Source organism: Apiospora kogelbergensis, assembly GCF_038363985.1.
Source record: "Apiospora kogelbergensis strain CBS 113332 chromosome Unknown utg000005l_segment0_segment0, whole genome shotgun sequence".
In the NCBI taxonomy this organism is placed as follows: Eukaryota; Fungi; Ascomycota; class Sordariomycetes; order Amphisphaeriales; family Apiosporaceae; genus Apiospora; species Apiospora kogelbergensis.
Window position 1 is genome coordinate 4,455,216 of NW_027117422.1, and position 20,957 is coordinate 4,476,172.

Below are 20,957 nucleotides of genomic sequence, written 5' to 3' on the forward strand. Positions count from 1 at the left end.
TGAGGTTCGATCTTATACTCATAGCAAAGCATATTGGGGAAGATGGCCTCTGGTGGAAAAGCCTAGAAATAAAAAGACCAGAAAGAATGCTTTCAAAGGCAAAAGAAGAATATGTGCTACAGTAACATATCTGAAAGAATGTCTCATCTAGCCCTTGTGGACTAGGATCCACGGTAAGACATACAGGGTTGGTACATAAAAGAACCGCAGTTCCAATAAGGAGTCCAGGTGTCTGCCCAGAATCACCCATTGGATATAAGAGTGGCTTTTTTCTTAGGCGCATGAACAAAAGTAATATCGTCTTTCTGGAATACATAGGAGTATGTTGCAGTGAGTAAGGACCATTAGATCCAAAAGCTTCTTCGTCTCTGCAATCTGCAAGTATCTAAGCTAAAAGGCGGCATGTCAATAGACCGGTTCAGCTAGAGGAAAAGAACTTGGAAATAACGGTTGTAATCTGAAACTAGAAGAAAAGGATGACTAGTAAATCTTAAGTAGTACAATCAGGTTTGCTTTATATACTAATTAATATAAAGTATTAGTAAAGAATTTATACTTTAATACTGTATATCCTCGAACTTGTTAGCTATCAGTCGTATCTTAAACAAGCGCAACATACATCCAATGGCTTTCCCCCCATGGAATTACCTCGTCAGGCTGTTTGCCGGAGCAGGAGCAGTAGCTATGGGGAAGAAGCAGAAATCCCGCAAGTTTAGCTCATCGAACCGGCACCAGAGAGCAAATCACTGTGGGCACACACAGCCTGGCGATCTCGATGAGCACACAACGCCCTCTATGCCAGGATCATATCCCCACGAGTCACAAAGTCTTGGGGTCTCGACCACAGATGGTTCACGGTATTGGAAGCGATCCCAGATACTATAAGATATGTGATAACTGACGATATGCAGAAATCACGACACAGACCTCCATCAGCAAATCGAAGAGACCAGTTTCGAAATCGATCCGGTAGGCACTGAGCTCGAGAACCATGAAGCTCCCGAAGCGAGTGCCCCAAACATCACCAGAGAAGAAAGACTGTATCCTAAATCTGATGCATGGTCTAATGTGATCAACGCTGTGAACTCGGTGCGTGCACAATGTGAGGACGAGAGCCGAAAGCTTCGTATGGACCTTGATAAGGCTCAAGAGAAGCTTTGGCAAACGCAGAGAGACCTCGTGGAGACACAGAAGCACATATTCAGTCTGCAAGATCATCGAGTTCATCTCACGTCAGATTTCGCAGGCAAGGTAAGCCCAAGTCTCGCTATCGCGCCTTACTACACTGACAATGTCCACTCAGGCTTTCCGTCGGATGATCGGGGTAGTGGACCAGTGGATCTGTAACTACGCGACGCCGGTGTTTGAGTGCGATACTGCATCTGAGAAAGCGTTGAAAATCGCCATGGCTTTCCACAAGACAGAACGTTTCGGACATATTTTTCCTTTGGTGTCACGAGATCCAAAACTGAATGACGTAGCCCGTCTCCATGGCACCGAGGAGGATGTTGTACGTGTATGCATATTCAACTGGTTAACCCACGAAATCCTACACAATGGACTTCAGGCTATTGGGTCTGGGTCAGTTGACCTCATCGAAGCACAAGAAAGGTCTTTGCACCAAGACAAAGTCCCTCTATACGCTATGCGGTCGTGGAAAGCACAAGCGTACTATGGCTGGACCAAAACTCCAGACTATCTGTCGAGACGGGAGGATTGCGTACAGATTTGGGTCTCGGAACTTGAGAATGACATGGCAATGTTCCTCCAGGACCAGAAAGAACTCGAGGCCTCTCGCGCTCTGCTATCAGACATTGTGAATCGGGCACTGTCTTTGAAAGAGAACATGATGTGCAGTAGACAGGACTTCGCGATCGAACTTGAGCATTACAGGCCGCAGCCTGGGGGCGACATATCGCAAATTGATTACGAGAGGTCAGAATTTTTCGATTTGACAGATTACCACCGCTGCGTCCGGCTTGAGGAGACTCAACAAGATCGTTCGAAACGATTGGCTCCATTATTTGCCATGACACCAGGCCTCAGGATGAGAAAAATACAAGATAACGACACTTTCGGCCCGTATAAAGTCATCCAGAAGCAATCTCTTTTGGTAACATGGAAAAGAAACTACCCTGAGTTCTTTCATGAATATGAGAAAGAACCACAATTCTTTGCGCGGTTCTGTCGTTGCAAATCATCACAGCAAGGTCTACAGCTGGACAAAGACATGATTTGAAGATGGATTTTGGACGTGGGCCTACCAGACTGGGAATCAGACACGAAGCTATGGGGTCAGCTAGATGTGAATTATCTGTCGATCGCATAGAGAGATATGAGAAATGGAGCTGAAAATCACCTACTTTATGTTATCCTATCCTATCTGCTCAAGCATTGAGTACTTACTGTGATGTCTAAGGTATCAACAGCGGAACGACCGAGACGGCCTGCGCATTCCAGAAATATCCCCAAGTATCCAGGAACCTCGTACCAGTGTATATCATCAGCCTCGGGTTGCTCTGAGCATAGATGTTTATAAAACCGTCAACGCCCTCAAGTTTGATGGTCGCAATGAGATCATCCGACCATCATCATCAACCCTGCTCCCAGAATACACTTAGCAAAATCCCCCAAATCAAGCCAAAATGTTCTCGCGTTTTACTCGCCGTCAGAAAGGAGACATCGAAGAGTCTCGACTAGGAGCTGATTGCGAAGGCGAGTTGTCGGGCTTTTCAACTGAGATGGCCAAAAGCGCCGATGACTTGCAACTTACAAACATGCATGCAGATACTATTTCCGACCGTGGCAAATCGCCTAACGCTGAAGTAGAACAGCCGTCGTTTGAAGACCTTGCTCTAAGCGAGTGCAGCATATGCCTCGAGGACAAGCTATTGGCAGAATTTCCTCAGCGTCGCACCACGAGCACTTGCGCCCACTTCCCTACGGCTTGCATAGAGTGCATTCAGTCTTCTTTACTGGCCCAGTTCGAGGAGAACACGATGGAGCATATCAGTTGTCCCGAGTGTCCTGAGCGGCTTGCACCTAACGACGCACAGGTATTCCTTCCCATGGCCAAATACAGAAAGCAAGTGATGCCCGCAGTGACTAGCTCAACTCTCTATGGAATATCGAGTGGCATCGGAAGGATCAAGACTGACATACTCGCAGATACGCCGAGCACGCAATGAACAAAACCCTTTCCACCATTGGCCGGTTCGTCTGGTGTCCGCTCAGAAACTGCGAATCTGGACAGATTCACCAGCCCGGCGCCAAGCAGCCCGTCGTACTCTGCGACGGCTGCGACCGCCTCTTCTGTTTCACCCACCACACTGAATGGCACCGCGACCACACCTGCGACGAGTGGGAGCAGTACCTGGCGGACCCCACGTTCCGCAGCCAGGTCCAGCGGGAGCAGGACCAGGAGGAGGCGCGCGACGCGGAAATGGTCGCGCTTAACCGCCGCATCGCCGAGGCCGAAGCGGTGCTGCGGCAGTCCATCATGAGCGCCGAGGAGGCGGCCAAGGACCGATTCGAGGTCGCCGAGGCGCGCCGCCGCGAGGAAGAGCGGCTGGCGGCGGAGAGGGCCCGGGTCGAGGAGCAACGCCGTCTGGAACAGGAGGAGAAGCTGCGGAAACAGGCGCGGCGACAAGAGGAAAAGGAGGGGGCGGAAATGGTGAAGAAGAAGTTCAAGCGCTGTCCGGGATGCCGACGACCCACGGAGAAGATTGACGGGTGGTAAGTAGACTCCAACCCTCCACCTTGAAAAGTCTGCTAGTTGCTTTAGGGGGTTTGGCTAACTCTACCATCACGCTCTTCAGCAATCATATACACTGTGAGCTATAAGCCGGATCTTCAGGTGACAGTGATTAGTGGCTAACATCTCGACAGGTACCCAATGCGGGGCTCATTGGGACTATAAGACGAGCGTATTGATGAGCGGATTCTTTTCGTTAGACTGCAATTGCTATGTTTCGGGGTTGGGCACTCTTGTTCACGGTTGAGAGAAGGGAGATATAGCTTGGAAGTATGACATTTCCGCCAGCTAGATAGTCATGGTATACTGCGTTGCTTCTACATCATTTCAATCTCGGTGCATCTCCAAACAAACCACCGTTTGAAACCTCCCAGAGTATTGGACGGGCTAGTTAGTCGACACCTCTGTACTCGAAGTACTGACTCCATTCTGGATCTGCCCGCAATTTGGTAACGAGGTCCTTTTCCACTGTAGGAAGTTAACGGGTTAGCCATCAATACCTCGAAGTTAGATTTGCTTTCCGCCGCTAGTCGGAGTTGGGGTGTGCCACTTACTTCCAATGGACCATATCGTGCCTTGATCGTCGTCACCGCCGTCACTACTCGCCTGGGGCGGGTACACGAAGGCCATGTTGGCCGAGACGGACCCACGCGTCAAGAAGCGGTGCGTCAACGGGCGGGCGAACCCGAAGTCGCAGGCCGTGACGTCGGCGGGGCGGTGGTCGGTGATGAAGAGGGAGATGGGCGGCTTGGCCATGAGGTTGAAGCTGATGGACTGTTGGTCGCGCAGCGTCGCGATGTACTCGAGCACGCCCTCGACCATCTCCTGCGTCACGCTGCTGGTGAGCTTGCGCACGTACGTCGCGATGTGTGACAGCGGCGTCTGCTCCTCGGTCGCGGCCAACTCGCCGACGGTCGGCAGCTGCACCCAGGCCGGCGCCATCTCGCTGAACCCGCCTGTCAACATATTCCGGATCATGCGCGCCGGCGGCGTCGGGTTCCGGAACCGCGGCCGCATGTCGACCGACTCGCCGAACCAGGGCGCCTGCTGGGCGAGGTCGGCGTCGTAGTAGGGTACGCGCACGCGCGTGAGGTGCCGCCACACGAAAGCGCACATGGCATCGTACGTAGACACCCAAGGCTGCCCTCCCTCGACTGGCGACGACGGCTGGGCCAGCGCCTTCAACTCGGCAGCTTTGCTCTTGGGCAGGTGGAATAGTACAGCTTCCCACTTGTCAGCCGGGGGCAGGTTGGGATGACGAGGGGCAACGGGTGGGCCATCTATCAGCTGGTCTTTGGGTAGCTGTTTGGTGAAGCGTGAAACGTCTATGCACGCCGGGTCCCACGGCGGCCACTGAGGCGCGCCGCCAGTGGCCCTGACGTCCCAGACGGCACGGCAGTTTTCGGCGAGCTGGCGCGTGAAGTTACTCCAGCCCACAAGGTCGGCAGCCCAGTGGTGGATGTGCGAGCTGAGCATGGCGCCGCCGCGGACAAAGTTGAGCTGGTAGCCCGAGATGACGGGGCTGTTGTTGGGGTTAGACTCAGCCCGACCCTCACCGTAGGGCATGCCGTCGATGGAGAAGGCCCCGTCGTTTTCGCCCAGCGACTTGGCGGAGAAGGTCATCTTCTCCATGTCGTCGATGGAGGGGTACTCAGGCCCGTCGAGCCATTTGACGACGTATCGCACGGTCGTCGCCTTCTTCTTGACGAAAGAGAAACCGCCGCCATCGTCTTTCTTGAGGGTGCCGCACAGATGGCGCACCTGACTGAGCGTCTTCTCGAGACCCTGCTGCAGTACCTCGGCTGCCCGGTCTCTATGGGCATCGTCCAAACGGAAGAACAGGGCGAATTGGCAGTAGACTACGAGGATGATGGGGTCGAAGAGCGAGAGCCGGAACCTCTCTTCCTCGGGATCATTCTCCCATCCAGTAGGACGAATGCTGTGCTCTTCCTGCCTGGGCTCGCGCTCTGTCACGACCATGGTTGCGAGTGTTTGTGTGGTGTTAGGGTTTAGGTAGGCCTGGATGTCGAAACCAATTGGACCTCTTCGATAGTATGGTGGACATGCTCATGAGTACCATTTCTCGTTACCCCCGGGCCCCGGGATTCTTTAAGCGATTGACTTTAGCAATGATTCGGGGCGAGAACCGACCAGGCCATCGCCCCACGACACAGCAGTGCTCCATTCGCATCGTTCATGCTTTGCTAATCCCCTCAAAAGACAAGAGGGTCTCTACCCCCGCCTGATAGCGCTCTAGCCTCGTGCCTTTAGCAGTTACGTGAGGTATTTCTGGGGCCTGGTAACGGTTGCATTAGCACATTGCTATCTGCATTGCTTGCATTGATGGGAGGTGTAACCTGAGGGGTATCACAATCAAGTCCACCTCAATCCATCGTCCATTTGCGGTAGACGCGCGGTTGATCTGGTCAACAGTTCCCTCTGGAGAGCCATCCTTTGCAATGGGCAGATGGACTGTGTCGTCTTGATAAGTTCGGGGTCTCCGCTCAGCCGCTGTTACTCGATCAGAAACCGGGCTCCTTCGTTCGTGTTGGCCTGTTTCAACCATGAATGCCCAAATTAGTCAACCAGGGGGCGATGTTGTTGCGATTTGGGCAGCGGCAAGGCACAAAGACGGGGTCACGGGGATCATGACTCGGGGAGCCGACTGGGGTCTCTCTCGGATGTCGCTAACCGCAATCGTTTCGGTGGTTGTTTTGGGGGCAAAACTGGGGGCGGGACGCGCTAGGTTTACTGGGGTTTACTGCCGATTGGTAGGCTGTCCCACCTAGATTGCCCCCGTAGGCCCTGTAGGCCCTGTTGTTAAGCCTCCGGACTACAGCACCATTGGCGGGCATGAAGTTGGCCGAAGATGAATTGATAGTCAAGATCGTCCTCCCTGCAGAACTCGCTGAATCGAACGACTTTTAAAGTTTTCCTGAGATGAGCCCCCTGGTCTATATCGAAATCGCCGTCCGTGAGCATAGCAAGCCCCGCCGGAAAGCCCTGTTATCGCCTTGTTATCGCCCTACCCGCCATTATTCCCGCGCCCCCCCCGTTGTTTTGTATGCCATAAAACCAAAATACCCGACTGGCATTACCAGTCGTGCTATATGCCAGAGATGCTTCGCTCGCATTGCACCATGTAACGTGGTTATGTAGACTATTGTTTCCTGGCGTTTCCGAGCCATGTTCTTTCGCATATCCCATTTTAGGTAATCCATCGCGATCGGCCCCTGGGGTTCTTCCCGTGTTTTGCCGGCAGTCAGTCCAAGACGTCTTGCTTGAACTGTCCGTGTGGTATTCATATTACTCCGAGTGCTTCCCGTCCTCTGCATAGGTCGCCTCGTTGACATCTCTCGTTTCAAGCCAACGCGGTCCCTCCCATGTTCCTCCTCCTCATCAGCCGCATTGAACGTTGCTTTCTATAGTGTCGTCAAGCAGGTTCCTGACACCATGGCAATCGACCTCTCCGCCCCGAGCCTCGAGCCTCCAGATGGCATGGTCTCCAACTTCGCCGACCCACCGGACAAGAACAATGCTCTGGGCCTCGGGGCCGTCCTGCTGATGTTAATCGTCTCGACTCTGGCCGTGGCCGCCCGGCTGTACGGACGATTCTTCATCTTGAGGACCCTCAAGGCCGAAGACCTCTTGATCATTGGCGCCTACGCCACCTTCGTCGCCGCCGTCTGGACCGACTTGATGTGGCTTCAGTACCCGGGCTATTTCGTGCACGCCTGGGATATCACCGTCGAGTCCGAAATCTCAGCACTATACGTATGTGAAAAACAAAAAAGCAGAACTCTGCCACTATTAAGCTCGGGGCAGCTTTGAGTGACAGAAAAGCTAATTGTTTGCCGAGCAGTATGCGTTCCTCTTCGGCGTTTTCTACTCCATCGCGCTGGGCATCATAAAGGTCGCCATCCCCCTGGAGTGGTCTCGCATCTTCGTGCCGCCCGGCGCGTGGAAAACAAACTACTTCTGGTGGGGCTCCATGTTCATCGTCGTCCTCCAGTCGGTGGTCCTCGTCGTTATCACCATCCTCCTGAACGTGCAGTGCATCCCCCACGAGGCCATCTGGGACGTCACCAAAATCGCCGGCGCCAAATGCTTCCCCCTTCCGATCCTGCAAAAGGTCTCGGCCAGCACCCACTTCATCACCGACGTTATCATGGTGTTGCTGCCGCAGAAGGTGGTCTGGTCGTTGAACCTGTCGATGCAAAAGAAGGTTGGGCTTGCTTTTGTCTTCAGTCTCGGTCTCCTGTAAGCGCTCTTATCCATATCTATTTCTTCTTCTTATTTTGGTTACTATCGTGTGTCTTGAGTTAGGCGATGCTGACATATTTGGCCTTGCGTAGGGGAGTGGTTTGCTCCGTCTTCCGTCTTGTCGACACGCTTGCCCTCGCGACAGAGAAAGACGTCTTCTACTACACCTCCCCTGTCATACTATGGTGCACAGCCGAGATGACGTGCGGCTTTATCGTCGCCTGCGCCCCGATTCTCCCACGCATCGTCAAGGAGTCGTCTCTCCTTCGCAAGATCTTCGGAAGCACCATATCCGGCACCGGGCCCAGTCACGACCCGGCTGGCCCTCGCTCTACTTATCCTCCTTCGTCGCGGAAGCGCAATAACGACAGTGCGTTCGATATCGAGACTGGTGTGCCAATGGACAGGTTGAGCAGTTCTGAGTCAACTGAGCACCTACGTAAACCGTCAAAAGATAGCCACACGGATTTCGCTGGCGGCATTGTTCGTACAACACAGGTCACTGTGGTGCAAGGAGGATTCACGGAATCCGGTTCAAACTCAAACGGCCGCCGCCTGGTCATAAATAATTTCCCATGTCTGTAATTTTGTTCATGCCTTTCCAATTCGTCACATTACTTAAATCACACCGAGGAGTCTATACCGAGGGGTGGGGTAGGTTACATTGCCCGTCCTCCCGCGGCTGATTGTAATACTTGTTAAGCAGCACTCGAAATATTGTCAGGCTGCGGCTCCAATCTCATCACCATTCCACCTCCGAAAGCTAATCGCCATCATCCATGAGATTCTTTCCATAAATTGAAAACATATCCGCAAGCGACGTATCCATGATGGCCTCATTATACGAGCACGCAATACTTTTCGGAGTTCCACTCTACGAGCATCAGCCATTAAGATCTTCGACTTCCATTCGGATCATATCACTGGCACCCGCGGTGTTACGTCCCTCAAAGATACGATGTGAACTTGAGGAAGTCGATCTCAACGAACTCGATTCACTTCCATTCGAGGCGCTGTCGTATGTCTGGGGTAGTCAGCAAGATCCACGTCCTGTACTATGTGGCGGAAGGGTGCTCCCCGTGACGTCGAACTGTCACGATGCCTTGCGAAATCTCCGCTATTCCCCTCAGCGTCAGAAAATTTTCGTGGATGCTATATGTCTTGGCCAGCGACAGCGTAGTTTGAGTCGTAAGGAAAGAGAGCACCAGGTAAAGCTGATTGGAGAGGTCTGTATGTCTTCCCGAACAATCCGATCTCCAAATCACTGAGAATCTCATGTGCTTGATATCATGAACTCTGCCGCTAAGCACTTCTTAACTTTAACGTACTGAATAACAGATAAAAAGGCCGATAGGGTTATCATCTGGCTTGGAATGGCACATGCTGGGACAGGTCGGTTGTAACTTGAAGTCGACCATTCCAACCGATATGATCTTCGGATTTCATGGTGTTCTTAGCGAAATGGGTCTCAACATGCCAGACCCGGACTATGCGAAACCTGTTACTGATATATTCGAATCGGCTACCCGAGTAATGATTGAACTTCATGTTCCCCTGGAATTCTTGGTGCACTGCACCTGAGACCAGAACCCTCACAATCTCCCCTCTTGGGTAGTTGACTGGTCCGCTATGTCTTTTGGTGAAGCCCAAGTCAATTTCCCCGACTTGACAGGATGGAATTCACTATGTGATCCAGACCATAAAGCTGCAAAAACCACCAATGTTAAACTCAGCGCGTCCAATGGGCAGAGTTTGTTAGGTCTCATGGATGTGACGATTGGGAAGATCGATTCTATGGTTGCGTCATCCGTTATTGATTCACGAGAAACCCATATGGAGGCCAGGGATTAGGTTAAACTCGCCGCAGGATTGGTTCGATTTAATGCTTTATCCCGACTGTCGCTTGCTGAGCCCTAACATGGCCAAGCAGTACTCACAGGCAATCTATCAAAAGCAAACCCACCCCGGCTACAGCGCAAACTTCGATTCGCCCAGCGAGACCATTTCTGCGGCTGTGGAGTCTTTCAAGTTGGGATCAAGTTCCACTCTTCGTTATGCTCAATGTTCCATCTCCTTCCAGAACAAGGCCAATTTTGGATTGATGGTTCTCGATAGCGGTTATCTGGCCAGGGGATGGCTGGTTGGAGGAATATGTGTTGGTGTAGCCCCGGTGCGAGCGCTTGTTTGGCCAAAAGGGGCTCGACATATCCCATTTAGCTACCCGGCCTCACCACGCCGCTTTAGGCGGCACAAGTGATCGTCGGCAAGACAGAGCAAGCGATTACTGAAAGTGAATCCTCCACCCTGCTGAACGGGCTCGATATCGTAGTCCCTGACCAGTTGCGCAACTACCTTGCAGGCTTCCAGATTTGCCAAGTTTCGACCGGGACATTGATTATAGCCAGTGCCCCACTATATACAAGGTTATATTAAGTCATGATATACTTCCAGTAAAGTAGGTAAAGATTTGGGCACGGGCGACTTACATGCATAAGATAGGGGCCTATTCTCTTTACCTCTATAGCGTCAAGCCAGCGATCCGGGTTAAAGGTGTCGGCATCTGCACCGAAGACCGATCGACTAGTGTTAATGACCCAGGCATTAACGCTGAGAACGGTCTATTCGCATTGTGAGTGACTCTTCCAGGTCTCAAGAAATGTGTATAAAAGGGGGCTTGGCTTACCCCTGAAGAGAATTTTCTGTCTCCAACAGTGAACCCTTCAGTCGGTACGATACGTGCGTATGCTGAGCCAAATGCCGGATGACACCGGTAGGTCTCCTTTATCTGCCATGTTCCTTAGAGTGTAAGTCTCTGGTTGCAGGCGTGTATCCCCAATTGCACGGGATATTCGGTCGATGGTAGTGAATTGACTTACGCAGGCTTGCAGATACGGTAGTTTCTGCGTCTCCGCGAAAGAGATGGTCTCCGACAGCTCACCCCTATCCTGCGCCCCATCGATCTCCTCGCGCAGCCTGTGCAGGAACCCCATGTTATCACTTCCGCCGCTATTGACGACAAAGTGCAAACACGCCTGGATGGTGGCACTGGTAGTATCGCCGCCAGCGCCCACGTTGGCAAGGGCGGCATTCCCGGCCTCGTCGGCGGCCATGCGGTCCGGGCGCGTCGCGCGGACCTCCTCCCACTGCGCCATCATGTCGCGACGGACGTGTGGGTTACGGGTGCGGTCCGCCATGGCCGCCTCAACCGTGTCGAAGATGTGCGACGTCGGCTGGATCCCCAGCCGGCTCAACAGCGGGTTGCCGAGCGTCGCGTGGTGCAGTGCCGGGTACCGGCCCACGAAGCCCAGGTACGCAATGAGGTAGCGCGAGTTGGCCAGCGTGCCGCGTATGCCGTGGCCCGCAGCCAGGAAGCCGAAGGCCTGTGAGAAGGTCACCTCGCCGAGCACATCGAAGGTGAAGTAGGTCAGCCAGCGGTTCAGGTCGATGATCCCGGCGTGCTTTTCAGCTTGCTTGGCATTGATGCATTCGTCGAGCCGCTGCTCGAGGAGGCGGATCAGCTCGTCCACTTGCGGCTCTGAACGGATGACGTTGGAGAGCGCGTAGCCTGGGTTCACGTTGCGGCTCTTCCGAATCTGCTCTTTGGGATCACACTCTGACATCTGGTTGACGTAGTTATGGTCGGGCAAGCTGAAGACAGAGTAGAAGTCGGTCTAGTGAACGATAATTAATTTCTCACTCCAAAAGAGTTGTTCAGACACGGGAATACTGCGAAAGCACCTTTCTTAAATGCGCCTGCAAGACTTCTCTAGCGGCATCCGGGTCTCCGACACTGACTTCCTTGTGGGATATGCGCACAAATGGTCCTGTGTTCGACACTTCGGGTCAGTACTGATCGACTTCGTGGGGAGAGACTGGGCGTCTTCAGTTTCTTCTCCTTTCCTTAGTTTTTGACATACCGTGCTTGCGATGCAACTCGATCATGGCCACATGTTGGTCGCCCGTGATGAGCTTATAGACCTGCCATGCGCCTGTGAATGAGGCAAAGAAGGGACCCGGAATATCACGAATGGCGGCTGCATAGCGCCTCTTCAATATAAGGCATGTAAGGATCAACAAAAGCCCTATTGCAATATGCGAAAATAGTGAGGATACGATCATGATGTTGTCTAGACCGTGACAAAGAAGGGAAGAGTTGCTAGATTGTACTTGAATTCATGAATACACGAAACTCCAGTATCTGAGTCTGCATAATTGCGACATGGACGGAGAAAGCCGTTGACTACAAGGTCGTTCGATCGAATTATCGTGTTGTTGGGTTGGAATTCTTGTTGGTGTATGCCGGAATCGTGTATGCAGAGTGTTTCCAGCGCTGATTGGTGGGTTATGCGGGAACACTCCATAATCCAAGCAACGCAGTACAGATCTCCAATCTTACCGAGGAATCGAGATACGATGCCGAGGGCGTTATTCCTAATTCAGCACTGCCAGCAAATATACTCCATTTATCTCAATACTGTGGCGGCCAGTATTGCCAACAAGAGGCAAGCGGTTGTTTCTGCTAGGGCATGGCACGGCTGTTCGTCAAACGTCCCACTCTGACCTGGCTGTGTGTATAAAGAAACTTGGTGTCGTGCAGTCTAGCGTCTGGCTGCGGCTGACGGGGTGCGCAGTCTTCGTGGCAGAATCAAGAGCTCATCTTATCTCTACAGCAAGAAGGTTGAATTGCAACTAATATATAACTGACTATAGAGTCCCCCTTTCTAAATAAACTCTTCTTTCCTTATAAGCTTAAAGCTTAAAAAGTATAAATATACTAATAGGAAAATTCTACTCTGTGTGGCACAGACCACCTTTGATTACACTGCCACTGCCACCAATTACTGGTCTGAACAAGACACCAGGACAACCAGGTGTCGACGACATGGGCGGATACATCTAGAAGACTTGTTTTTGTGGCTTGTTAGTGGTGCGTTTTCCGCGTCCATATCCCCGGGATCTGATCTTTATTGTATGGGTCAAATAGAAGGCGTCGACTTTGCTGGATGCGGCTCGGCCGTGCCGCCAGGGGTCGCATTGCGGGGACCTGCCAAGGGTATCAGTAAGACGTTTCCAGGAGGCGGGGGTGTCACCATCGGGACATTACAAGAGGCCATAGCCATCAGGGGCTGTCGAAGACGAAGCGAGAGCCGAAGCAAAGGCAACACTGTCGTCGAAATAACCTGTCATCGTCCGTCAATATACTTTGTCTGGTTTCATGACCCGCCTCGTCACCTACCCTTGCGAATAACGAGCTCTCCAACTACGACTTTACCGAACTCAAGGATACGCTTCCTGGTGTAACGAGATCTGCTGGCCACCTCTCCTTTATCTTGAGTCTATCCGTGTTCAAATCGCTGCGAAGTCTGTTCTTCGTGGTTTGTTTGCAGATGGAACTCGTGGGTGGCATTTGAGCTCCGCCACTATTAAAAACAAGAGAATAGAGGACGTGCATTCCACTTAGGGCGTGCAAAGCGGTGGTTGAGAAAGAAATGAGCGGGAATCGATCTGATTGACTCTGATGAAGTGATTCTAGAGCCCCCTTAAGAAAGAAGGCTAGCAAGCTGTCGGATCTTGGCAGCGCCAAGACATAAGATGGTTTGAAACATGAGACAGGGACAGGCCGGGTTCCGAAAGGAAGACGCAAGCTATAAATGACAGCTCTCTCGCTCCATCATCTACCTCATGCTGGTCCAGGCCGGTCCAAATCTTCAATTCCAACCAATCTGTTCTGTACCTTTCTCGTCAACTCCTGCCGGCAGGTCCTTTTATTTCTCCCACCACCGCGTTCAACAAAGGAAGCCAATACCACTACTCAAGATGAAGCTCCTTCCCATCGTCTTTTCTCTTTTCGCTGTCGGCGTCGTATCGAAGAATGGGTAAGTCCGTGACTTCCTCTATGCTTACCTCATTTTTGTCGTATTATCGGCCAAAGCTGACCAGAGGTGAACAATTATTTAGCTGTGGCTTCCCCGATGGTCCTACCTGTAAGTCCGTCGGCAAGGGTACGAACGGCCTAGAACAGTTTCTGGACCCCGATGGCTGTTGCCTGTTGCCTCTCCGATGTGGTAACGAAGCCGGAGAGCGGTGCGAACGTGTAGGAGACTCCGACAACAACAGCAACAACAACCGAGCTGGTTCTGGTTCTGGTTTCGATTTCAGTCAAGGTTCCAACGGAGGCCCCAGCGGAGGCTCTCCTGGCCCCCTACGGGGAAAAAGAATGCCCGCCGCACCGCTCGTGGGAGAATGGCTTAGGAGAAAGCAGCTGGACTAGAACGGGTCTCTTGAAGGTGTCTATCAAATAGAGAGGCAAAGTACGAAATACTCAACAACGATGCTCGATACCTACTTAGTAGGCAAATGCATCTGATTGGAACACTTTCACATTGCTCTAATATCTTATTCTGAAACTACAGCAACAGGACACTGACCCTATTGCTTCTGTGCGATGAAGACACGTCCGTCTAGTCACCTATCCGGCGGCGATGTATATCATTGGGAATTCTATATACTTTTATATTCCAAAGTAATACTCACTACCGGGACAAGCCCCTTAAAATACTCGTCTGGCCATCAGACGATTACAGAATCCAGGCTCCTTTCTGCTAAGTAATCTAAATAAAGCGGATAGAGTCTAGATAACCCGCCTTGATGAAAATCATGTATACTGCCCTCGTGGATGGCTAGTCTTGCTGATCATGTTTGTTTCTAATACGGATACGCCATCTGCATTGTTCCCACTGTCCTAACGTAATTACTATGGAACTAACAGGTAGCCTGGAGGAGCCTGGAAGTCTCTGCCAGCTACGTGATTGGATTGGCGATGTCGCCTTGTATAAGTGGTTGCTCGGGGTAATTCATCCATCTACTTAGCCGAGGCCGATTGGTGGAACATTTGTCGCTCTACACACCCGTCGCTCGCACGTTGTTTCTCTTTCCTCAACGAACAACTATAAGCCATACATATACGAAGACAGTTCTCTTCTTCTCCAGTATGCCTCTACCTTTAACTGGCTACCAGCACTATGTCGAATCAGACCAGCGTTTATCCCAAACCTGCTTGGTAATATGTTATTGTCCATCAACGACCAAACCCACCATATGACGGGTCGCAAAATGCTTTCAACCCTACTCCTACTGAGCCTCCTGGGCGTAAGCGACTCTCTAGTCAGCCCTGATGGCACTGGTCGCTTGCCCGCCATGGGTTGGAACTCCTGGAACGAATACGCCTGTGATATAAGTGATGATGTTTTCGTTCAAGTTGCCGACCTCGTGGTCAACCTTGGACTTCGGGAACTTGGCTACAAATATGTTAACATTGACGACTGTTGGAGTACCAAAGGGACCACGCGAGACAATTCTACGCAGAGGATTATCCCGGACCCTAACAAGTTCCCCCAGGGCATCAGACATGTTGCGGACGAAATCCATGCTCGAGGGCTGAAGCTGGGCATATACGGTGACGCCGGTGAGTGTACATTCGCAGTATATACTGAAGAGAGCTTACTGGCCGCCTCAGGTACGCAAACTTGTGGGGGGTTTCCTGGCTCTTTTGGGGTACGAAGAGACCGACGCGGCAGCGTGGTCCGAGTGGGGGGTTGACTGTAAGTCTTTACTCCCTCGTTAGTTCACCAATGCAAACGAAGACAAAGACTAAGGCGACGTATATGATAACCTGAGAAAGACCTCAAATACGACAACTGCAACATCCCTCAGGAATGGGTAGATGTGCCCTACATGTATCCGGATAATGGAGGCACTCCTAACGGGAATGTCCCTCCAGGATACGACTGGTCCACCTCAAACAGCTCCACGCGGTACAACCGCATGCGCAACGCCCTCCTCGCCCAGAATCGCACGATCCAGTACTCCCTCTGCATCTGGGGTCACGCAAACGTGGTGTCGTGGGGCAACGCGACAGGTCACAGCTGGCGCATGTTCAGCGACATCTACCCGGCCTGGACGGGGACATACCAGTACAGCCAGGCTCTGATGCCCATCCTCAACCAGGCCGCCTTCTACGCAAACGTATCGGGCTTCTGGGGCCACAATGACTGGGATATGCTCGAAGTCGGCAACGGCAACCTCACCTTGGAGGAAAACCGCAGCCACTTCGCCCTCTGGGCCGCGCTCAAGCCCCCTCATCATCGGCACCAAGCTCGACGCCATCCTCCCGGAAATCCTCGCGATCCTCAAAAACGAGGAGCTCATCGCGTTCAACCAGGATGCCGTCTACGGCGCTGGCGCCATACCGTACCGGTGGGACGGTGTTGGCAACGAGACCCACCCGGCGGACTACTGGGCCGGCAGCTCTTCCCGGGGCGTTCACGCCTTTGTGCTTAACACCGAGGACGAGGAGAGGGAAATGGAGTTGGTATTTGACGAGATACCTGGCCTTCGGGAGGCAACTGGGGCTGGAAGTGGTCCGTACCTCGTGCATGATATGTGGACTGGTGAGGATTTGGGCGTCTTTGCCAGCGCGGTCATGCTGCGGGTGAAGCGACACGATACCGCCGCCGTGCGTATCAACACTGCAGACGGTGAGTTTGTGACATCTGACTTTGGTCGAGTCTTTGCATACCTGTACTGACTGACATGACACAGGCCGACATCCAAACACGAGATGGTTGCTAGGATAAATCTTGATCGTAATTCAAACCGCTGGTATACAGGCTGGAGAAATACTTGTCATGGTGCTTTATCTATCCACTGGCCCTGAAACGATTGTCGAACTTCTGTAGGTAGATCAGCTAAAGTAAAAGGGGGCGACTGGGTGGACGTTGAAGTTGGAGCTCAAGATGAATCCCATTCCCAAGATATTCACTCACTTGCTAATAGACATCCTCAATGCCTAAGACTCCGACGATGATGTCAGATTCTTTCTTCTCCTATTTGAGCTGCTATTGGTTGACCCCTCATCTGGCCTGTTGGTCACGTCTTGAGTATGAATAGACGGACGCAAGTAGCGATCCCGATTTAACTTCGTTCTCTACTATGGCGCCTGAGGACTCGTTCTTCCGTGCAGGCGATACACTACACGATGGACTGGGACAAATGTGTCACTCTTGACAACGGAACGACAGCCGTGGGGCTTACAATATGTGCTGGTTCACACCACACCGCCGTGGCTCTTGATAGAATCTCCCATCACCTACACCAAAAGCCCTCGGCCATGTTGCGTGCGTGCCAGGAGGATGGTCGCCAGTGGTTTGCCACTGGCTGGCGCCAAGCAGCCGCCAAGAGAGTGACATTTTGAAGCTGGATATGGGCGCAAGCCAGAATTTGCGATAGAGCAACATGTTGGACACTGCCAAAATGCTTTCCCGTGCAGTCGGAAAAACTGTGAAAGCCAAGCCATGAGACGACGGCGCCCAGCCAGGAGCGCAATGCAAGGGAAAAGGGCATGTCTGACTGTTTATCTGACGAGGTTGCGCAAAGTGGAGAACGCCCGTCGTTCAGCTTACTCTGCAACCTCTGCAACCAGAAATCTCGCGTCATCACACTCCAAAAATCCCCCCAAAAGTCTTTGAAGTCTTTGGAAAACTCGAAAAAGGCCAATTGCTGTGCCGTCCATTCGTAAAAGTCGATATACCTCCAACGCCCCGAGAATATGGACGAGTATGACTGTGTTGTCATAGGCGCTGGTGATTAACCTTGCCCCCTATTCCCCGCACACGGTGTCGCTGACCGCTATGCAGGCTGGTACGGACTGGCCGCCGCCAAGCAGTATCACTGCACTCAGCCAGAGGCTTCCTTGGTCATTTTCGATTCGCAAGCGTCTCTCGGCGGTACCTGGGCAGACGAACGCCTGTACCCCGGCCTCAAGACGAACAATCTCCTCGGGACGTACGAGTATCCCGACTTCCCCATGGACACAGCGACCTTCGGTGTCGAAACTGGCCGACACATCCCTGGCGTAGTGGTCAATAAGTACCTTAAGGCCTACGCTGAGGAGTTCGGTATCGCTGATTGTATCCGCCTTAAGACCAAGGTTTGGACTGCCGAGCACCGTGACGGGGGGACTGGCGGCTGGACTCTGGCGGTGGAAGACTCCAACGGCAACGCGACCAAGGTCTTGGCGCGGAGGCTGATCGTCGCGAGCGGCCTCACTTCGGAGCCGTTCCTGCCCCATTTCGAAGGCCAGGAGACCTATGGCGGCAGAATATTTCACAGCAAGCATTTCAAGCAGAACAGCGAGACCTTGCACACCGCCAGGAACGCCACCGTCTTTGGTGGAACAAAATTTGCCTGGGATGCTGTCTACGCTTATGCCACTGCAGGAGTTGCTGTCGATTGGGTTATCCGTTGTAAGTATACCCAATCCTTTTCCGTTTCAAGACGAAGTCATCTGGGCAAGTAGATGGATAAATGACACTGACTGATGCCAGCATCGGGACATGGCCCATGTTGGATGGCACCACCATATGTAACACCATTCAAGAAATGGATCGAGAAGCTCGCCAGTGAGTCCCTATTTTCAGAGAGCGCTTTCATTGGCCAAGTCCTAATCCATCATAGATACTCGTTTCTTGACCTGGTTCAGCCCCTGTATATGGGGTTGGGCAGACGGATACAACCCCGTCCGTCGGCTTCTACACGGAACGTTCCTCGGGCGTATCATTGTAGATGCGTTCTGGAACATCCTCGGAAGTGATGCACTGGCACTGATGAAATTCGATTTGCATCCTGAGACGGCCAAGCTCAAGCCCTGGACCGAAGCCATGTTCACGGGGTCAAGCTTCAGTATTCTCAACTACGAAACGGACTTTCTGGAGCTTATCCGGAGCGGGAAGGTCAGGGTTCACGTCAGTGATATCACAAGACTCAGCCCTGGGAAGGTGCACTTGTCAGACAGCACCCTGCTTGAATCCGACGTCTTGCTCGCCAACACTGGCTGGAAGCACGTTCCTGCGCTCAAGTTCCTACCAGAGGGCATTGAGAAGGAGTTAGGCTTGCCGCAAACTCCAATGAGACAGGCTATGGAGGAAGACCTTGCAAATCAGCAGAAACTTGTGAAGAGAGCCGATGATGAAATTCTTGCCCAGTTTCCCCGGCTCAAGAAACAACCCGTCTGGAATAGAGCCTATGTCCCCCTCACAGACCAGGAGGGCATCGACAGCAAGGACGAAGTCACCCCGTGCAAGCCCCTCACGCCTTACATGCTGCATCATTTCATGGTCCCTCCATCCAACCACTTCCTGTGGACCCGCGACGTGGCCTTTACAGGCATCATCTCCAACTTCAGCAACGCCATCACCGCGCACCTGCAAGGTCTCTGGATCAGCGCCTACTTCTCCGGGTCCTTAGTGCACGACCCAGCAGCGAGTGCAGGTGACGACACGGCGCTCGAAGAGCTGCGCTACAAAACGGTCCTGTACAACCGTTTTGGGCATTGGCGATACCCGACCGACTGGGGCAATAAGAACCCCAACTTCATCTTCGACGCCGTGCCATACCTCGACCTGTTGCTGCACGATTTGGGCTTGCCGGTGCACAGGAAGAATGGGGCTTGGGCGGAGTGGACGGATCCGTATGGCCCTGAAGATTACCGGACTGTCAATAAGGAATGGCAAAGCAAGTATGGCAATGTTAAGAGGACGAGCATGGCAACATTTTGATCTACGTGACGACAGCGTGGGGGCCATTGTCTAAATCTTATCTTGCACGATCTATGAAACCGAGCCAGGAGTTAAAGCTGTGAATATTATATGGTGTCATGGGCAAGGTGACGATGTATGTCTTAAGTAGTCCTCATTTACTCTCAGACAAATGCGACTTATTGGAGAGCGAATGATAATCCATATCCTTTAAGTCCTCTCCGCGCATCAACTAGCTCGAATTCCCACCTCTCTCTCGGTACTTTCGAAACTCATTGATCATTCAGTGCCCGATCGATACGAGTTGCTACCGCTGCCGTTACGAAATCAAGCGCGCCTCCACAGGCATGCATAGGCAAATCCCGCAACGGCCCGAAGAGGGCGCATTTAAACAACTTGAGCAAAAGGCGACAGGCAGCGATGTCGAAGAACATCCAGAAGCGAGGGTTGTCGTCTCGAGAGAACCGGCTGAGGGCCCGGAGACCGAGGACTCCTGATGGGAATCCGTGGACAAGATTATTGTTGCTAGGGCGCCAGTATCGTATAAAGAGAACTGCCACCATTTGCATCTCGGAGGAAAATAACGTATCCCGGAGGGTCCAATGATCCCTGTTCCAGTTCGGACCGAACATATATGGGAACATTAAGTGCTTGAAGGTTGCGGCGGCAAACTGAGGCAAGATAATCGAGACGTAGCCCTTGGCGGCCTTGGGCGCTAGGTTGATTACCAAGCCTGGCCACCTTTGCGGATTCACGGCTGCACGCTTGATCTTTGGCGGTAGGATCATGAAGCACACTGCGGCTGGCGCCACCACTCCGAGAATGTTTCGAGCGTGTCCAAAGGGCCCATGTTTGAGGAGCCCGTAGAGACCGCCGACTACCACTGGGGGTGGAGGTGGCATGGGAAACGCCGGCAGCCCGATTTGTCCCATAAATGCTTCAAATCCGGCTTCCAATGCAGATTCAAGCTCGGGGCATGGCGGCTGATCAGGCGTAATTGTATCCCACAGCCATAGAGCCCCAGCGACTCCGAGGACGCGCTCGAGTCCGGTGGCCCTCCAATCCAGAATCGCCTGCATGATGCTCTACGTGTATGTTGACTCCTTGAATGGAAATATCGCGACAGAAAGATACTTACTGTCAAGGAAAATGAACAATTGGAAAGATTCTTTGCGACTGGGAACATTCTGGTACCATAGTTCGATGGCTTTCGAAGGCGACTTATGACTTAAGCACCTAGCAGCCAACCAGGTTAACAGGCGAGTTTAAAAAGGGGGAAGAGAAAAAGCGTAGTAGGAATCCTTACCGTAGGCTTCGTTGGTTCCAACCGCGGTTGGTACATCCCC

General features: G+C 52.4%; 9 protein-coding genes across 9 annotated transcripts; 6 read left to right on the plus strand and 3 right to left on the minus strand.

The window, feature by feature from the left end:
* Positions 1–795: 795 nt before the first annotated feature.
* On the plus strand, positions 796–2,239 carry PG998_008067 (uncharacterized protein; the record flags this gene model as incomplete). Its single annotated transcript, XM_066874883.1, has 4 exons — positions 796–857; positions 912–1,251; positions 1,304–1,510; positions 1,568–2,239. 4 exons carry the CDS (start codon positions 796–798, stop codon positions 2,237–2,239), a joined length of 1,281 nt encoding a protein of 426 aa, XP_066730828.1.
* Positions 2,240–3,184: 945 nt separating this feature from the next.
* Positions 3,185–3,739, plus strand: PG998_008068 (uncharacterized protein; the record flags this gene model as incomplete). Its single annotated transcript, XM_066874884.1, has 1 exon — positions 3,185–3,739. The coding sequence occupies one exon, from the start codon at positions 3,185–3,187 to the stop codon at positions 3,737–3,739; it is 555 nt and encodes a 184-aa protein (XP_066730829.1).
* Positions 3,740–4,145: 406 nt separating this feature from the next.
* On the minus strand, positions 4,146–5,734 carry PG998_008069 (uncharacterized protein; the record flags this gene model as incomplete). Its single annotated transcript, XM_066874885.1, has 2 exons — positions 4,146–4,222; positions 4,309–5,734. The coding sequence occupies 2 exons, from the start codon at positions 5,732–5,734 to the stop codon at positions 4,146–4,148; spliced, it is 1,503 nt and encodes a 500-aa protein (XP_066730830.1).
* Positions 5,735–7,207: 1,473 nt separating this feature from the next.
* Positions 7,208–8,602, plus strand: PG998_008070 (uncharacterized protein; the record flags this gene model as incomplete). The annotated part of the gene is made up of 3 exons (XM_066874886.1): positions 7,208–7,528; positions 7,617–8,014; positions 8,110–8,602. 3 exons carry the CDS (start codon positions 7,208–7,210, stop codon positions 8,600–8,602), a joined length of 1,212 nt encoding a protein of 403 aa, XP_066730831.1.
* Positions 8,603–10,234: 1,632 nt separating this feature from the next.
* Positions 10,235–12,136, minus strand: PG998_008071 (cytochrome P450; the record flags this gene model as incomplete). Its single annotated transcript, XM_066874887.1, has 6 exons — positions 10,235–10,429; positions 10,504–10,635; positions 10,701–10,802; positions 10,894–11,688; positions 11,756–11,841; positions 11,935–12,136. 6 exons carry the CDS (start codon positions 12,134–12,136, stop codon positions 10,235–10,237), a joined length of 1,512 nt encoding a protein of 503 aa, XP_066730832.1.
* Positions 12,137–13,834: 1,698 nt separating this feature from the next.
* PG998_008072 (uncharacterized protein) lies at positions 13,835–14,288 on the plus strand (the record flags this gene model as incomplete). Its single annotated transcript, XM_066874888.1, has 2 exons — positions 13,835–13,893; positions 13,976–14,288. The coding sequence occupies 2 exons, from the start codon at positions 13,835–13,837 to the stop codon at positions 14,286–14,288; spliced, it is 372 nt and encodes a 123-aa protein (XP_066730833.1).
* A 926-nt stretch (positions 14,289–15,214) lies between these two features.
* Positions 15,215–16,604, plus strand: PG998_008073 (alpha-galactosidase precursor; the record flags this gene model as incomplete). Its single annotated transcript, XM_066874889.1, has 3 exons — positions 15,215–15,482; positions 15,699–16,042; positions 16,086–16,604. The coding sequence occupies 3 exons, from the start codon at positions 15,215–15,217 to the stop codon at positions 16,602–16,604; spliced, it is 1,131 nt and encodes a 376-aa protein (XP_066730834.1).
* Positions 16,605–17,624: 1,020 nt separating this feature from the next.
* On the plus strand, positions 17,625–19,632 carry PG998_008074 (uncharacterized protein; the record flags this gene model as incomplete). Its single annotated transcript, XM_066874890.1, has 4 exons — positions 17,625–17,658; positions 17,713–18,321; positions 18,403–18,477; positions 18,533–19,632. The coding sequence occupies 4 exons, from the start codon at positions 17,625–17,627 to the stop codon at positions 19,630–19,632; spliced, it is 1,818 nt and encodes a 605-aa protein (XP_066730835.1).
* Positions 19,633–19,883: 251 nt separating this feature from the next.
* PG998_008075 (uncharacterized protein) lies at positions 19,884–20,690 on the minus strand (the record flags this gene model as incomplete). The annotated part of the gene is made up of 1 exon (XM_066874891.1): positions 19,884–20,690. One exon carries the CDS (start codon positions 20,688–20,690, stop codon positions 19,884–19,886), a length of 807 nt encoding a protein of 268 aa, XP_066730836.1.
* Positions 20,691–20,957: the final 267 nt, after the last annotated feature.